Source organism: Taeniopygia guttata, chromosome 7 (genome assembly GCF_048771995.1).
Source record: "Taeniopygia guttata chromosome 7, bTaeGut7.mat, whole genome shotgun sequence".
NCBI lineage: Eukaryota > Metazoa > Chordata > Aves > Passeriformes > Estrildidae > Taeniopygia > Taeniopygia guttata.
The window spans coordinates 15,483,319-15,499,685 of NC_133032.1; the positions used below are offsets into that span (position 1 = coordinate 15,483,319).

General features: G+C 37.0%; 1 protein-coding gene across 8 annotated transcripts in view; it reads left to right on the forward strand.

The window, feature by feature from the left end:
- Window positions 1–16,367, forward strand: part of MYO3B (myosin IIIB) — a 198,072-nt gene that overhangs the window by 29,278 nt on the left and 152,427 nt on the right. For 7 of the 8 annotated variants that reach the window (XR_012056978.1, XR_012056979.1, XR_012056980.1 and 4 more), the window contains exons 6-8: window positions 1,691–1,795; window positions 2,058–2,157; window positions 5,366–5,442. Coding sequence is in view for 4 of the 8 variants with exons in the window: in XM_072932222.1 (XP_072788323.1) it covers window positions 1,691–1,795; window positions 2,058–2,157; window positions 5,366–5,442 (282 nt within the window). In the remaining 4 variants the exon portion in view is untranslated. Of the gene's footprint in view, window positions 1–1,690; window positions 1,796–2,057; window positions 2,158–5,365; window positions 5,443–13,824; window positions 14,020–16,367 lie in introns of those variants that run through there. The other variant, XM_072932223.1, reaches the window with a different exon arrangement.

The window sequence follows — 16,367 nt, forward strand, 5'->3', positions numbered from 1 at the left end:
AAAGTTTGGAAGAAATTGGATACAATAAAAAATTTGTTTTCCTTATATGGAAAAATTTATTGGACAACCCAAAGTATTCCTTGCCTTGGAATTTACAGCAATTTATAGATTTATGCATGCAGAGCAGAGACTTGTGGTATTATAAATTAATGGCTCATTTTCAGTAAAAGGGAATATGCAAAGTATTCAGACTTTCATCCCTGAGTCTTTGATGAAATACATATATTTGATGTGTGACTTCCAAAATTTGTAATAAAAAGGTGGGCTTTTTTTTCCCTTTAGGCATAGTTTTGCCATGTTTACTCACTACAAACAGGACCTTACTTTGATAAATGCTTGTGATGAGGAAGGGTGGCAAAAGTGAACGCCTTAAATATTTTTATGATGATGCAAGTCTTGGAAAACTGTAAAGCAAACTTCTCAACTTTTTCATATAAATGTAATCTCTCCAACTATTAAAGTATTACCATTGTGTAAAAAGTGGTAATGAAGAATTCAAATTCATTTTGTTAGAGGTCTTTGCTGAGTTTCAAGAATAGCATCACAGACAGCTGCAGTAGTGTTTGTGGGATATATTTTTGAGTCAGGCATTCATTTACCATATCCTACCAAACAGCTGTCAGTCTGTATTATTTTTCAGTTGCAACCAACTTGGGTTTTTTTTGAACTTAAGGCATACTTTAAAATATTTTATCTGTCGGCTAGAGATAAATTTAGTATAGTCTGTCCAAACAGAACATTTCATGCTATGAAAGCAATACAAAGAAAACTTTAGCTTAATGTCTTGTCAGCAAATGGTTAACCATGGGAAGAAAAACTTGCAGTTCCATGTAAATACATTTGATAATTGATATTGACCTGAATGCTTCTACAAATTTATTAAAGATAGGAAAAACATTCCCTGCTAACAAATTAAAAAATAAAGTCAAATTCCTACAGAACTTATCAATGCTTTAAATGATTACATTTTGCTTCAAGGTCCTTTTCCATTAACTCAAATTTCTAGTCTAGTGCAATTTTTTTTTTTTTTTTGATGCAAGGAGAAGTTAGTAATAAGGCAAGTATTGGCATATAACAGAAATCAGTCATTGAATTGATACACAGTTTTTCATAAAAGCCATTTGAAAGATGCAAATCTTTCAAGATGCAAATGGTTGCAGGAAGCTGCTTCTCTGGATTACAATGTTTCTCTGCTGTTGACAGTATATGGCATCAAATCTGAGTATAGAGATATGGCTTCTGTCTATTTTATATTGCATGCCATCAGGAGCACTGATGAAGTGAAAGTTTAAAGTGACTAATTTGTTGCTTCCCAGTTATCAAAAGCATCAATCTTTTCTGTCTGGGCTATGCACAGAAGGATTTTTTCAAAAAGACAATGCATGTATTGTGAAAATACTCAAATAATGTAAACTGGATTTATGAATCCTCTTTTAACACTGAAATGCAGTCCTGTTCATATTATTTTTATCTTTTTTGTTACATTTTATAATGTTCAGTTTTCTCTTCCCTCCCTTTACTCAGGCTGCCGTGATTTATATTAACATTGCCAATAAAATGAGGTCTGTTGTTCCAGACTTGTGTTGTAGCACAGTTTTGCATGGTAGGTGTTCATAGCCTAAACAAGTATATTGAGTAACTGAGAACTTGTCTTGCTTTTTTTTCCCTCTGCACAACTCCCCCTTTCCAGCTGTGCAATGGAGGTTCTGTCACAGAGCTTGTCAAAGGCCTGCTGAAGTGTGGCCGAAGATTGGATGAAGCTATCATCTCATACATCTTGTATGGTGCTCTCTTGGTAAGATGTTCATTGGGCTTGGAATGACAGCAGAAGGTGCAATTCACTTATTGCATACATTCATTTTCTATTTATAGAGTGTGGTAATGTGAACAATATTACATGGTCTGTTATAACAGCAGGGGTTGTATAAAGGCATATAATCTGGTGGACAGCTGTTTCTGTAGAGTGTTTGCAGATTTTCCTCATTACATTCACTAATAGCAGGGTAATTGTTTTTAAATAAGGGAATAAACTTATTTTTGTTACTGCTGGTATATAGGGCCTTCAGCATTTACACAATAACCGGATCATTCATCGTGATGTGAAAGGGAACAACATTCTCCTGACAACAGAAGGTGGAGTCAAGCTCGTTGATTTTGGTAATGACCACTTCCCCTTTGTTTTCTTGATACATGCAGTTTAGCCAAAGGCTCTGTTTACTTTCCCCTGGGAAGGCAGAATGCCACAGTGAGACTTTTTCAGAAGCATACTCAGATTTATTTTAAGAAGGAAAAATGCAAAAGGAATCTGATTACAGCAAGAATAAAAATTCTAACTTAAAATCAGTAATAGAGTTTTAATTTTTAAAAGCTTAAACTTAATTCAATAATTATTAAAATTCTGAACCTAGCATTTTATTTACAAAGCTCTTTTGCATTTCAGAAGAAATGTCAGTTTCAGGGCAGTTGTCCTCCTAATTTAAATTCAGATATTCTGTCTTTTGCATATGAAAAGGAAACATTCTTTCTGAAATAGCTTTTGATAGCCTTAAGCATATTTTTTCCTCTCTGAGCAGAAGGTAAAATAGTCCCTTGGGTCCAAAACTCAACATCCATTTAATTTGTGATTATTGCTCTTAGACTTGAGCATTGCCAGTCTGGATACGTCATAAGAAACAAGAGAGAGAAAGAGAGGGAGGATAGTAGAAAGGCACTTGGCAATAGGTTTAAAGTCAGTTCAAATTTTATTCCTTTGAACATGCAGTTAGAAAGAAAAAAAATGCTTTTGTCCCTCGCATACGTATGCAAGGGAGTGGACAATTTATTAAAAGTAACAGAAACAGATCATTAGTAATATGATTTATTAATGAAACCATATAACGCATAAAGTAATCACCTGAAAATAGTGTATGGATGATATGTATGTTTAGCAGTGCATGAAGGTAAATAAAAATGTTCACAAAATGAGAGTAGGGTAGAATATGTAAAAAAAAATCTGCAAATATTTTTTAAAAACCCTAAATTATTAAATGTATGCAGTGGAAAGAAAATTGTATACTGGTGATATTATGGTATTATAAATTTAACACACATATGTATTGAAGATGCTAAAGTAAGTTGTTGCATAAGAGATTCCTTAGTATCTTCTAGGGACAAAATTTCATTATTTTGAATTGTAAAGGCAGCAATTAAAATAGTGCTAGGAGAAACATATGACCTGAAGCAAAACTTGGAGTGAGTCCCTGACCTAATAGAAGAGAGGAAGATCCCTTCTCATTTGGGGGAATTTTGGCAGTCTGAGCTTTGTTTTTACTCCGTTAGGGGAAAAGTTGGCTTTTCTCCCCAAAGCATAATGTTTTTATCAGATGTATTAAAGTGTGCTCCAACCCCAAGTGACACATTCAAGGAAACTGAGACTTCCAGTCTTTCTGGTGTCCCATGGATCTCTCTGATTCCATATTTAGGTTTCAGGGGTTTTACTTTGTAAGTTAGGACAGTAGCACTAGAAAATCACAACAAATATGACAGGCTCAGAAAAAAAAGAGACTTATCTCAAGTGTTCCCTGATGCTTAACAGTCAGGAAATGCCAAGAAATACCCATATATCTATAGGCTTTTTGACTAAAGAAGTATCAGGCACCAAGCTTTTACTAAGTTGCTATTTTTCCTGTCTAAGTCCACTGCTATAGCCACAGAATGGTCACTGGGAATGATTTGGGACTGAGTCACAGATGATATTGTTTGTAGAACTGTTTTGTCTCTTTTTTTTCGCAGAAAGTAGAAGGTAAATGGTGAAATTGCAAGGAATTCAGGAAGAGAAGGGACTCCAGTTGAGGGAGTTGAATGACAAAAAATTGGAGACTATGATGCTGGAGGGTCACTTACATCAAACTCAGTTCCTCATTTTCCCTATAGTCAGTCTGAAACATCTTGTCCTGCTTTGCAGAAGAACTGTGTGACCTATTCAGTGAATGTTATCCATTCAGTTGAGAGAATGAGGCAAAATCTTGATTTTAAAAAAGCTACTTCATATTCGAGGCTGTACATGTGGATATTAGGTCACAGAGAGGGTTACACAGATATCTTTAATTGAGGCTTTTCTTTACTGGATGACTTTACAGCTTGTTTTTTCAACATAACACACATTTCTTCCCTCAACTGCTGTCAAGAGCATAATATATTTGAATAAATGATGGTCACAGTAAATTAACCTTAAATGTCAGCAACTTATTCATTTATGCTCATGCCCACCCTCTCTCAGCTCTTTAGTGTTCTGTACTGTTTTGGAATATCCCTAGACAGCAGCTGTGAATTAAGGTGGCTGAAGAGAGATCACAGTGAAACGAACAGAGACTTGTTGTATGTCCTAGCCATTAACTGTTTCCCAGCATGACTCGCAAAATCACTGAAGGCTTGCAATTACACTGAAAAATTTAAAACAAATATAAAATTGAATGTTGGAATCAGAAATCAAGCTATTTAACTTATGAATCTCTGCTGCCAATAAATAACTTTTTATTTATTGGCAGCAGTAAATGTGTATTATATGTATTTCTGCTCATTTTTGTGTCTGGGTAATGCCAAAAGAGCAAACCACTGTGGCTTTTGTTTTTAAAAAATATTAAAGCAAAATATATTTCTAAGTCAATATTGGCTTTGTGTCACCTCATTGGAAGGCTACTGAACTGAACTTATTCAATTATATGTTGACCAGAGCACAGAAGATTTGCTGTCAAAGTTCATTGTGATTTGTTAACATTATTTGTTTGCACTCTAGTTCATTCTTTTGGTTTTTTTTCAGTTGTGCTTCAGTAGTCCAGCCCCAGTCAGCAAAGCTCTGAAGCTAATGTTTTGTTTTAAGTATGTGTTTAATTCCCTAAGTACAAGCTGCAGTGTGAGCTTGAGCTTCTGAGCTTTTCTCATTAGGGAAAGATTTAAGCAGGTATATAAGTGTTTTGTTGAACAGGGGCATCTACAAGTATGCTAGTGAGCAAATTCCTGGCCTGTGATGTTCAGGCAGTACATTTCTGAAACAGAAATTTAAAGTCAAGTTGTAATTTTAGTAATTCCTATTTATACTTACAAAAACAGCAAAAAGAAATCTGGGATATTTATGTGACAACGGAAATTTTGAGTTTGATTAAAAGTGCTTCAAACTGCGAGTCATTCACCAAAAAAAAAAAAAAATCTCTGAGCAACTCTGAAGAAAACAGCAAGCTGAAATCAATCAAATAATTTGCACCTACTTTGGCCAGGCACTCTGCAGCTGTGCTCAGAGCTTTGGGGTTTGTTTTCCAGATACTTGAAATAAAGTTATCAAAATGACAGTGAATTTGAAGCCAAGTTTCTTTGATCTGTTTTGTTGCAGGTGTTTCAGCCCAGCTCACCAGCACACGGCTGCGTAGAAACACCTCAGTGGGAACACCCTTTTGGATGGCACCTGAGGTAGGCAAATGGGCCTGTCTGGCTTGTCTCCATTCATAGCAATACACACTGTGTTGCCACTTCCCCATAGTAGCAAGGGATCTTTTCTTGCCTCTCTTATGGCTGTGTTTCTGCTTTACATCTTGTCCTCTGTTCAGTAAAAGTAATATACTATTAGAGTATACAAAATGGATTTCTAATAATCATTATTTTCTTCTCTATAGTGTTTCCATAAAATTGCAGCAAATCTACAAATAACTGAGGGTCCTAAGAATGTTATGACTTTCCAGTCAAATATTGTATGTTTTAGGGTGCTCATCCATGATGTAAATACAGAATAGGGGGAGAAGGAGAAATTCCTTCTTTTCAGTCTTGCTACAGTCTTGCACACTGCAAAACCCTGACTGACCTATGTGTTCTTTAACCTTAATCATTAACTGGGGACATTTAAACTTAGACAGATGGGCTAGCATAGATTTAAAAATTGATAAAAATAATATACAGGTAGCTTAGCCCATTTTCAAGTATCTTACATAATTTTACGTACTGCTATCCAGACATAACCCTTTGCCTTCTATTTCATGAAGCTCTAAAAAGTTTTAACATACTGTTGAACAAAGGTTTGTACTTTACCAGACTTTGGGCTGAATGGTATCAATCTTTGCACTCCCTGCTTTAAGGAACACAAAGTACTTCTGAAAAATATGCATTATGAAATTTAAAAACAAGGATTGAAAGAGGAGTTGTCTGTTTGTTTGTAAGTTGTTCAGCCTTTTAACAGTATAAGCCTCTTTTCTGTTAAAGGCCATATGAGTTTTGGGGAATTAGGGATGGAATTTATCTATTACAAATGCACACAGGTCTATTTCTGTAGGTTGAAGAGCTAAAAGTATTGTGCAAACATTTGTTTTAAAACATTAAATAATCTTTATGCATGTATTTTTATTGCTAAGGAAGGCTGATTATAGCTGAACAGAGAAAATACGCTGCTGTAAGGGGTCTAAAATTGATCTTGCTCAGTCTCACAAAGAATGGTTGATATTTCACCATCTCCATAACAACCAGTTTACGTCACAAAGGAGACACAAGATACCTTATAAACCACAGTAAAAGCATTATTTATGGAATCACCTTGATTGGAGACATTTTTAAAATAAGATCTCTATAAAATACTTCTCTAGATAATAACGGACATATTATGAAAGATTTTATTGAACATGGATTATAAAAGGTTATTTTTATGGTAATGTTTTGCTTGAATAATTGCCATCAAGGGCAGTAATTACACCAGATTTATTTTCCCTGCCATGTTGAAGGTATTTATTCTCATGGCAGAAAGCCAAAGAGATAAGCAGATATTTTGATCTGAAAAATACTGACCTGAAAGAACAGCACACATGTATTGAAGGTATGTTATGTACATGGCATATCAAACAGGAACAGGTGTAGCTTTGAATTCTTACTTTTTTGAAAAGATCTGTTGAAAGAACCAACCCAGTACCATAACCATGGTAACCCATATTACATTTATATGCCTATGTGAGACATGCCAGGCTTCATAGGTTTGCCAATCTGCAAAACAGCTGTAAGGTGCTTAGTTATCCATAATGCTGTTGTTGAAATGGCTTTTAAATGACAGGCTGCATAACATGCTTGCTCAAGTCACTGCAGTTGCTCATAGAAATGACAGGTTTGAAGTGATGTGCAGGATGCAATTTACTTTATTATTGGGGAAATCTTTCTGGTATTTTTAAAATATGTACCCAGATTTTTATGTGAAAGGTGGAAGATTAGGACTGCAATAAGATAGAAGGTGTGCTTGGGTAACAGTTTACTAGGAAGAACATTTTCTAGATGAGATTGTGGTGAGACCATTAAACACTAGAAAGGTGCTTAATTTTTTGCACTCATTTACAAAAAAATTTCTTGCCTAAAGGTTTTTGACATAGGATAGAATTTATTTCAAACCCCAAAATATCATTAAATAACTGAACAGGAATGAAATGTTACTAAACAGAGGAATAAAAAGCATGAAGGCTTTATTTTTTTTTTTCAATTGGACTTTATCTACATGTGAAACACAGGTGCCTTGGTCAATGCCTAAGGTAGTCATGGGATCTCATCTGGCAGTGAGAAGGATGGATTTCCTTCCTGAAAGGGGAGTGAAGAGGGAAGATGAAGAAGCTTGCCTTGGAGGAAGAGATTACAGTAGTGTTTCAAAGTAGAATAAAGCTGACAGGAAATATTTTCCAGTGCAAACTCCAGGAAAATAAAATCTGGAGAAGAATGATGCAGGATGTTTCAAGCTGACAGATAGGAATAACTGGATATAAGCAGGAGACAAATACACTGGAAACTGGAATCACTAGATCAGCCTGGGTCACGAATTCTCTATAAAATGAAGAAAACCGCATTTTAAGATTAGGTTTGAAAACATTTCAAAGGGATTATATAGCATGGTACTTGGAATAGCAGAAGCTCATGGGAAAATAGCAGTGGCTGAGGGTACTGTAAGGAAGGTGTTCAACTCAGCGTTCTGGCAGTATTCAAAGTAGCAGCTTAACTGCTTAATATTAATGAGTGACTCAAGCATCTTGCCTCCTTTTTTTCCTGATGACTCTGAGGCTTGCTTAGCAAGATCAGGACAAAAAAGATCTGTCCTTGAGCATTTGTTTTGAGCAGAGTTTGTGATTCACAAAAATTTTGCTGAAAAATGAAAATGCAGGTAAAAATTAGGCTGTGAGGAGGTAACAGAGAACATGACAAGGATGAGTCAGTTTGAGAGCAGCTTTAAAGTAGACTCACTGAAAACTAATAATTGTTGTTTAACCTAATTAATATTTTTTCACACTTAAAAATGTAGACTCTCAGAAACTGAAACACTGAATACAAACATACCAATAAAAGATAAATAAGGCAGTTAGTGTGTTTAAAGCTGCCTGTAAGTTACCTAAACTCTGCTTCTATTGTGCTGAAATAAATTGTGTTAATGTGCTAGCAGAATGAATCAGATTTGAAGGTTTTGTACTGAACTGCCTTTACATCCGTGATTCTAAGCATTAACATGTCTTATTTTCGACTTCCATTGCACAACTGAACAAAACCTAGTTCAAATAGAATTGCAGATTTCTTTTTCCACACATATGATTAGATTATCATGATCTAGCTGAAAACTTGATTCTTGAAACAAACTCAGACTATCACAGGGTCAAGTAGGTGGAAAAGACTTCTGAGATCACTGAGTCCAGTCTATGACCAACTGTTATGTCAACTAGACCAGGGTGCTGAGTGCCACATCCAGTCTTTCCTTAAGCACTTCTGGGTATTGTGCCTCCACCACCCGGGCGGTCCATGTTTAGTGTTTATGTTTAATCACCCTTGCTGTGAAGAAATTCTTCTTAATGTCCAACCTAAACCATCCCTGACACAGCTTAAGACTATGACCTCTTGTCCTGGTTCAGATTGCCTTGGAAAAGAGGCTGACTCCCACCTCGCTACACCCTCCTTCCAGCAAGTTGTAGAGAGCGATGGGCCTCCTCCAGGCTAAACACCCCCAGCTCCCTCAGCTGCTCCTCACAGGACTCGCTCTCCACACCCTTCACCAGTTTCACTGGCCCTCTCTGGACCTGTTCTGGCACCTCAATGTCCTTTCTGAACTGAGGGGCCCAGAACTGGACACAGCACTTGAGGTGTGACCTCACCAGTGCTGAGTACAGGGGGACAGCCATTGTCCTGGCCTGTTTGGCTACACTTTTCCTGATACAGGCCAGGATGCCATTGGATTTCTTGGCCACCTGGGCACACACTAGCTCATGTTCAGCAACTGTTGACCAACACCCCCACGTCTTTTCCCATTGGGCCACTTTCCAGTCACTCTGCCGCCATCCTGTATGCTGCATGCTCAATCCCCTTATTTAGATCATCAGTAGAGATATTAAACAGGACTAGGCCCAGCACTTATCCCTGGAGGACACCACTAGTGACCAAACAACCACTGGATGCAGCACCATTCACCGCCACCCTCTGGGCCCGGCCATCCAGGCAGTTCTTAACCCAGTGAAGAATGCCCCTGTCCAAGCCGTGTGCGGCCAGCTTTTCCATGAGTGTGCTGTAGGAGATTGTGTCAAAGGACTATCAAGTCCAGGTGAACAATATCCACATCTTTTCCCTCACCCACTAGGCAGATCACCTAGCTAAAAAAGAAGATCAGGCTCATCAGGCAGGACCTGCCCTTCCTGTTGGCTGGGTAGGATCCCTTGGTTGTCCTATGTATGCCATGTGATCACACTCAAGATGATGTACTCCATGTTCAGCTATATGTACATGTTTGGCCCAAATGTAGTTTTAAGAATGGAAATAGAAGAAGATACTTGAAGTCAGAAAGAACTGGAGAGATGCTGAAGATAATTTAAAACTGCAAGGAGTATGCTGTTATATTTTACTGATAACTGCTAAAAATGATACTGGTAGCTGTATATTTATATTTTAAAGGAATGTAATTAAAACATAGTTGATCCTTTGAAGGATTAGGTGTTGAAATATGACATATGTCACATGAGTAGGAAAGGCTGTGATATTGTGGTAAAGATATACGAATTCTGTAATAATGAATTAACCAGAGGTAAAATCTTGGGTCTCTTTTCCAATTTTCAGAGATATTTCAGATGTCACAGTATTATTTAAAGCTGTTTCAACTCTGTGGTTTGAATATTTGTTACCATGCTGGCAGGAGGAAGTAATGATCAGTAAGATTGCCCCAGATACAGTTTCCCTTTCTCCTGCTGAATCAAGGCATTCTCCTGGGATAAAATTCAGTACATCTGAGGATCAGAGTAAATTTCCAAAGTGTTAGAACAGTAGATGAATAGTTTAAATTGTCTATGTTTTCCCAGTGTTCCTTTGTATTCTTTTTAAACTTTAAATCTGATCATGTGTCTGTGTGTAAGTCTAATCCTGAAACAATGAATAATATTTGCATTGTTTTGGTACGAAGTTGTGTATCTGCATAATCTAATGAAAAACTAACAAAACTAGCTAGTAAAAAAGCTCTCCAATCAGTAACTTGCATTAAGGTATTTTACAAATATACAAAGGAAAAATACAATTTTGCAGAACCTCACATCAACTTTTCTGCTGAAGGCAATTTTTATTACAATAAGGGCTGTATTCATGTCTTAGAATTTGGGAAAAAATTCCTTTAATTGTAAATACATGTAATGTGTAGTTTAAATACTGAATTGGGAAAACAGCATAGAAAAGATAATCCCATCACTAACCTGGGTTTATTGAATCATAGAATCATGGGTTTGGTTGGAGGGGACCTTAAAGATCATCTATTTCCAAGTCCCCTGCCCTAGGAAGGGACACCTTCCACTTGACTAGGTTGCTCAGAGCCCCATCCAACCTGACCTCCCTGCCACTTCCAGGGATGTGTCATCCACAGCTTCTGTGGGCAACCTGTTCCAGTGCGTCACCACCCTCACAGTAAAGAATTTTTTCCTAATATCTAATCTAAACCTACTCTAAATCTAATCTAAACTCTCTCTCAGTTTGAATCCATTCCCTCTTATTCTGTCACTATATGCTCTTGTAAAAGGTCCCTCTCCATCTCTCTTTTCATGTTTTTAATTAACTCTAAACAGGTACAGTGATACATTCCCATGAAGCAATTTAGTGTAGTCTCATCTTCTTTTATTTCAGCCTGTTCTATTTATTTGTCAGCCCTTTGCTTACATCAAGAGATTCAAGGTCAATTTGCTAAAATTAGCTTTTTGCATATGCACATTTTTACTATGCTTTTAACTGCCTCGTAAGCAAGGAATTTTATAATGAACTGTAGGAATCCACCACCTAGTATAAATAGGATATAGATTTCAATAATGGGTATACACTTACTTTTCTGCCTGAAAACCATTTGAAAACAGCTGTACAGTGGGAAAGTATGCTTATTTTGTGATAATAATGATTATTATCACAATAATAATCTAATAAGGAAAGTTTTGGAAATATTTTAATATCTTCCATGAACGTATAATAACAATTCTTGTATAGCTAATGATAAGAGATAGATTCTTAAATTAGCTCTTATTACAGTTTTTCAATTTTTACAGTCTTATTACCTTGTAAATCACAGTACATGAGATAAGATGGAAAGCATAATTTACAAAAAAATCCCCAAACAACTGTCCTCAGAGTAAAACTTAACTAATAGAAACAAATCTGCTGCTGCTTTTGTAGAACTTTTGTGTATCTGACATCACGATTAATCAACAGTGAAATATTTGAAAATTCCACACATTTAAAGGGTAAAAATAATAAATGCAATAAATAAATGTTAAAGTTGAAGGTAAGTAACATTACATAATTTGCCACATGGACGATACTATATTAAGCCTAGGGTGAAAAGGAATTTCCCTCTTGACAAACATTATGAAATTGCATCCTGTTTTTCAGGAGGTTAAGGTGCTGGGACACTGCAGTGTACTGGCAATTATTTTTAGGAAATACTAGCTGTCCTTTTGAAATGCAGCACTGCGTTTGAGTACAGTGCTGTGCTTGATGTGGAACTGGGTATGGGCATGCCAGAGAGGAACTACGCAAGCGTAAGTGTGGGAGGGCATGGGGGGAAGAGTGGGAGCAGTTGCTCTAAATAGATAGGGCAAGACTGCATGGATGAACTGAGGGACTTAGAAGTGAAGTGATTTGCTTAAGAACTTACAGCAGAACGTGGAGTAGAATTAAGTCCCTAAATGGCTGCACATGGTTGAACTGCCTGTGGCTCTGAGATGCCACCTTCTGAGAGCTGACAGATGATTAGAAAAAATTTATTTTTCTGAATACACATTTTTATTTCTTTAAAGAAATGAATGAAACTACCTTTACTGTCCTGGTTTTTCCCCTGCTTTCTTCTTTTTCTGTGACTCTTAAACTGAAGCTTTAACAAACCACTGTAGTAAGGAGTTATATTGCATTGCTTAAAGTCCATAATGAAAGCAGTGGATTTAAAAGTCTGAAATGGAATACAGAGTTTTCAAACTTTAAAGGACATGACATACAAGAGAGACAGGGAGCACAGCGGATAGCACCAGAGAGCTCTCCCTCAAATGCAGAGTCTAGCAGAATGCATCCTCTCTTCCTTTGCCTCCAGGAGAGCTGACTCCACCTGGGCTAGCATGGCAAGTGGAAAGTCCATGGCAGCTGGAGGGAACCTCAGGGAGCATTGCCAGTAGCATTGATGACATAGCCATAGTCTTGTTGACGGGCTGTGGAGGAGTTGCTTCTGTTTTGTTTCAACAGCTATGGAGGGGTTGTAAAGCTTTCATGTAGGGTGTTTAAAGATTTAAAAGACAAATCAAAACAACAAGCCCAAAACATCAGAGAAAATCAGTTCAATACCACGTGGGTCTGCACTGAGTTGCCTACATGAAATGTGTTTAGTTAGGAGGGTGGAGGAGGAGGAGCTCTTAGTTTTTGCTTTCTTTGTGAAAGACCATTTGAAAATCTGTGTGAGGTGTGTAATATATATACTGAGTAGTCAGGAGTACATCTGTGGATCAGAAGCAAAATGTGTCTATTGTATTATTATGTGTAGTATTGAGTTTGTGATAGTTTCATGGTATAAAAGCAAGATTTGTGTGCTTGAAAACCTGTCTGTTTTTCCTTCTATATAATTTGGTCCAATAAAAGATATTACTTTTCCCTACAAATGTAGCCTGTTGCCAGAGCAGTCTAAAAGTCTCATGAATATTTCCCTTGGGTGACTTAAAAATAAAAATTGATTACTCACAGCTGGTAAAATTTGACTGCTTGACATATAATTAATTTACAATAAAGCAATATTAATTGTGATAATTACTTATAGGACATTTTGAATGTTATTTACTACTTATTTTTGGGAACACTTATAACAATGAAATAATTTTCTGATACATTATGGAAACATTTGTATAATGGTACAAAATAGGGAACTGAAATCCAAATAAGAAAATGCAGGAATATGGAACCAATTTAAATCACACAATTGCTTTTTATTCAGTATATGAATGTGCTTGAAGAGTAGAAGGACAAGAGGGAAAGAGGAAGTAATGGAGACATAGATAAGTATCACTTTGGTTTGTCTAATTCAGTGTCCCCGGTGCTGCTATGTGCTCTCATTAAAGCCTTTTTTGGTTTCGGTACACAGCAATTAGAGGAATATTTAATGTTATATTTCCAATGTAAAAAAATGAAGTTGGGTTGTGTAGTGTCAGATGGAGCCCAGAAGTTCAGTTTGTTGATTTCACTTGACTGGCACAGCTGGCAATCTTGTTTTTCTTGCAGCAAGGGTAACAACTTCGTGCCACATTAATTTTCCATGCACGGTGCTTCTCAGCAGTGCTCACACACCACATAAGCTGCTTAGCTGGCTCTGTCAGCTGAGCCCAGCACCGCCTCACCCAGCAGCTGCAGCCTTGCTAACTCCAGGCTCCTTCCTGCGCTTCTTGCGGGTCAGCAGCACTAATTGTGCAGCCGTCCTCTCCAGGTAGCACATCTGCACTGCTGTAGCCTATGCTTGCAGCTCTGCTTTGTACAGACACTATTTACTGAGGCAAAGGGAAAGTAAGTTCACTTCTAATAATTCTGGGTAAACTTAAAAGGGTTTGATCTATTTTGCTTCACCTAAACATGTGTATAGCTTCCTCTCTTTGTGCGAGTCAGTATGACCACTGTCCAAATCATAGGTAATTCTCTGTATTAACTGTTTTCCTTCTTCTGAATCCACCTTTTATCTGCTACTACACTTGCTAAAGTTCAGAGAAATATTTATATTTATTTCAGAACAGGCAGAATTATATAATTGAATATACCGTTTTCTTGTCAAGATATAAGTCATCTTGTGTGTCTCTGATTTTTTGTGGTTTTGTACAACTTATAAATCACACAGAATGCCTGGGCACTGACTTCTCTAAATTCCCTCCACTTAGTGTGACTGATTTGTTTATGTCCCATTTTTCCAGACCTGTGAATTCCCTATCTCCCCTATTCTGTACCAGTGTGACCCTCAGCACAATTAGTGTTGACAACTACCATCACACTTTCTGTTTCTCTGTCTGGTGTTTGAATGCTTTTCAACCTACAGCAGTATGACTGGGCATGAAATCATGATGAAAATACAACTAAAAAAAGATGATAGCCTGTTTCCTTAGCAACCCAGGCCACTGTGTGCATGCAGCCAGCTCATGCTAAAGTGAAAGACTTGGTGTTTATTCCTGTGATGTTTACTAGCAAATCTCAAGCTTAGCTACATCACCCCTGAGGCTTTGCCATGAACATAATGTTAGCAGCAAAGCAAACTACGTCTTCTGTTTCGCTTTTACAAACAGGGCAGGATTTTGCTGGATATAAAATTGGTACAAATGTGCTGTCTTTGCACAAGGAAGAGAAAGGAAGAGACATGTTCTGTAGTTTCAGATCATGTCTTTTGGGCTCTCTGCCTTCATACCCCACTAGGCAGAGCAGACCTCAGCAGTGCTGAGTGGTACTCTCGGCTCCGAAACTCCAATGAAAAGTAGAGATATTTAAAAAAAAAAAAAAGGCATCTATCAGTTCCTGATAGAGACAGGAATATAAAGAAGAGTAAGTAAATAGCCCCTTTTGTTTTTGGCTTTTAGAGATTTTTGCTCTGCAGTGAGTAGCATAGTTTTCAAGGCAATACAGGACTGGGGCATTCCCAAAGACTTGGCTGGCTTGTAAACTGTGACTTTAAGAGCACTCTCTTCTTCACATTGCAAGAGAGTGTTCTCTGCTAGCCAGCACATGAAGCAAACTGCTGATGCATGCCTTTCATCAAGGAAAAAACTGACAAATTTAATTCTTGTTTTAAAAATTGAAATTAATCACATCTGCATTTCTCCAAGGCAAGATTCTAATAATAAGTTCCACAGAAATTGAATACTCATTTCAAACCAAAAAATCCAAAGTGATGCATGTACATTCTGCACACTGGGTGAAGACAGTAGTTAATTTTGTATCTTTTCTGTGAGGCTAATCTCACTGTTGTCAAGCTAATGATCTAAAATATACTGGTTCATATGGTCCACTGGCTGAATGTCTTTAAAAAAAAGAATTTATATATAGGGGAATATTTTTCCTAAAATAATCACCATAGCCTCTATAATAGAATGGAGGAGAATCTAATGGTGTCTAATTCCCCTTGGTTAGAATGGCAGTATTTTGCCATAGTGTCATTATACTGCACACACTGGAGGTGTATCTGTTAGGTGTGGAGCAGAAGACACAAAGATCTGTTATTCATTCCTTTCTCTTTGGTAGGTAATACCCTGTGAAGATGTAAAAAGCTCTAAGACTTATTAGTGTAGTTTGTTAAACTTCATAAAACCAAGATACAGAGCAAAGTTTGTCATTGTCCTGTAGTTAGAAGCCATTGTGATGTGCTTGTAGGGAAAAATAATGATATCTTTGAATGTGGAACACCAGCTATGTGTGTGGCATTGCTGATGAAGTCCACTGTGACCTTGAACAGGTCCTTCTTTTCCTTCTTTTGAAAATGAAAATGTGTTCCTCTGTATCATAGAATTTGAGAGCAAATAGACAAGTATTTGCAAAGGACTCAGTACACTTACGAGAATCCAAGCAACTTCCAAGGTATTCACCTCCAGGAAATGGGCTTTAACAGATTTTATACTAAGCAGATAATATTTTTCATGTGTTAAAAAAGGAAGGAGAGCATAGTGCATAAAGTTAGCCACATATGGATCGATTTCCAAGTCATGGCCTTGGAAGTCAACTTGGATGATGTTTTTTGAGGAAGTCTTATTGAATATACAAATTATTTTGGAAACTGTATAGAAAACCCCAAAATAAACAAGAAATACAAGCTTCCTCTTCAATCTCTGAGCAAAATGTCAATGATAGCATCTTAAGAATATATTATTTAAGTATCTCTG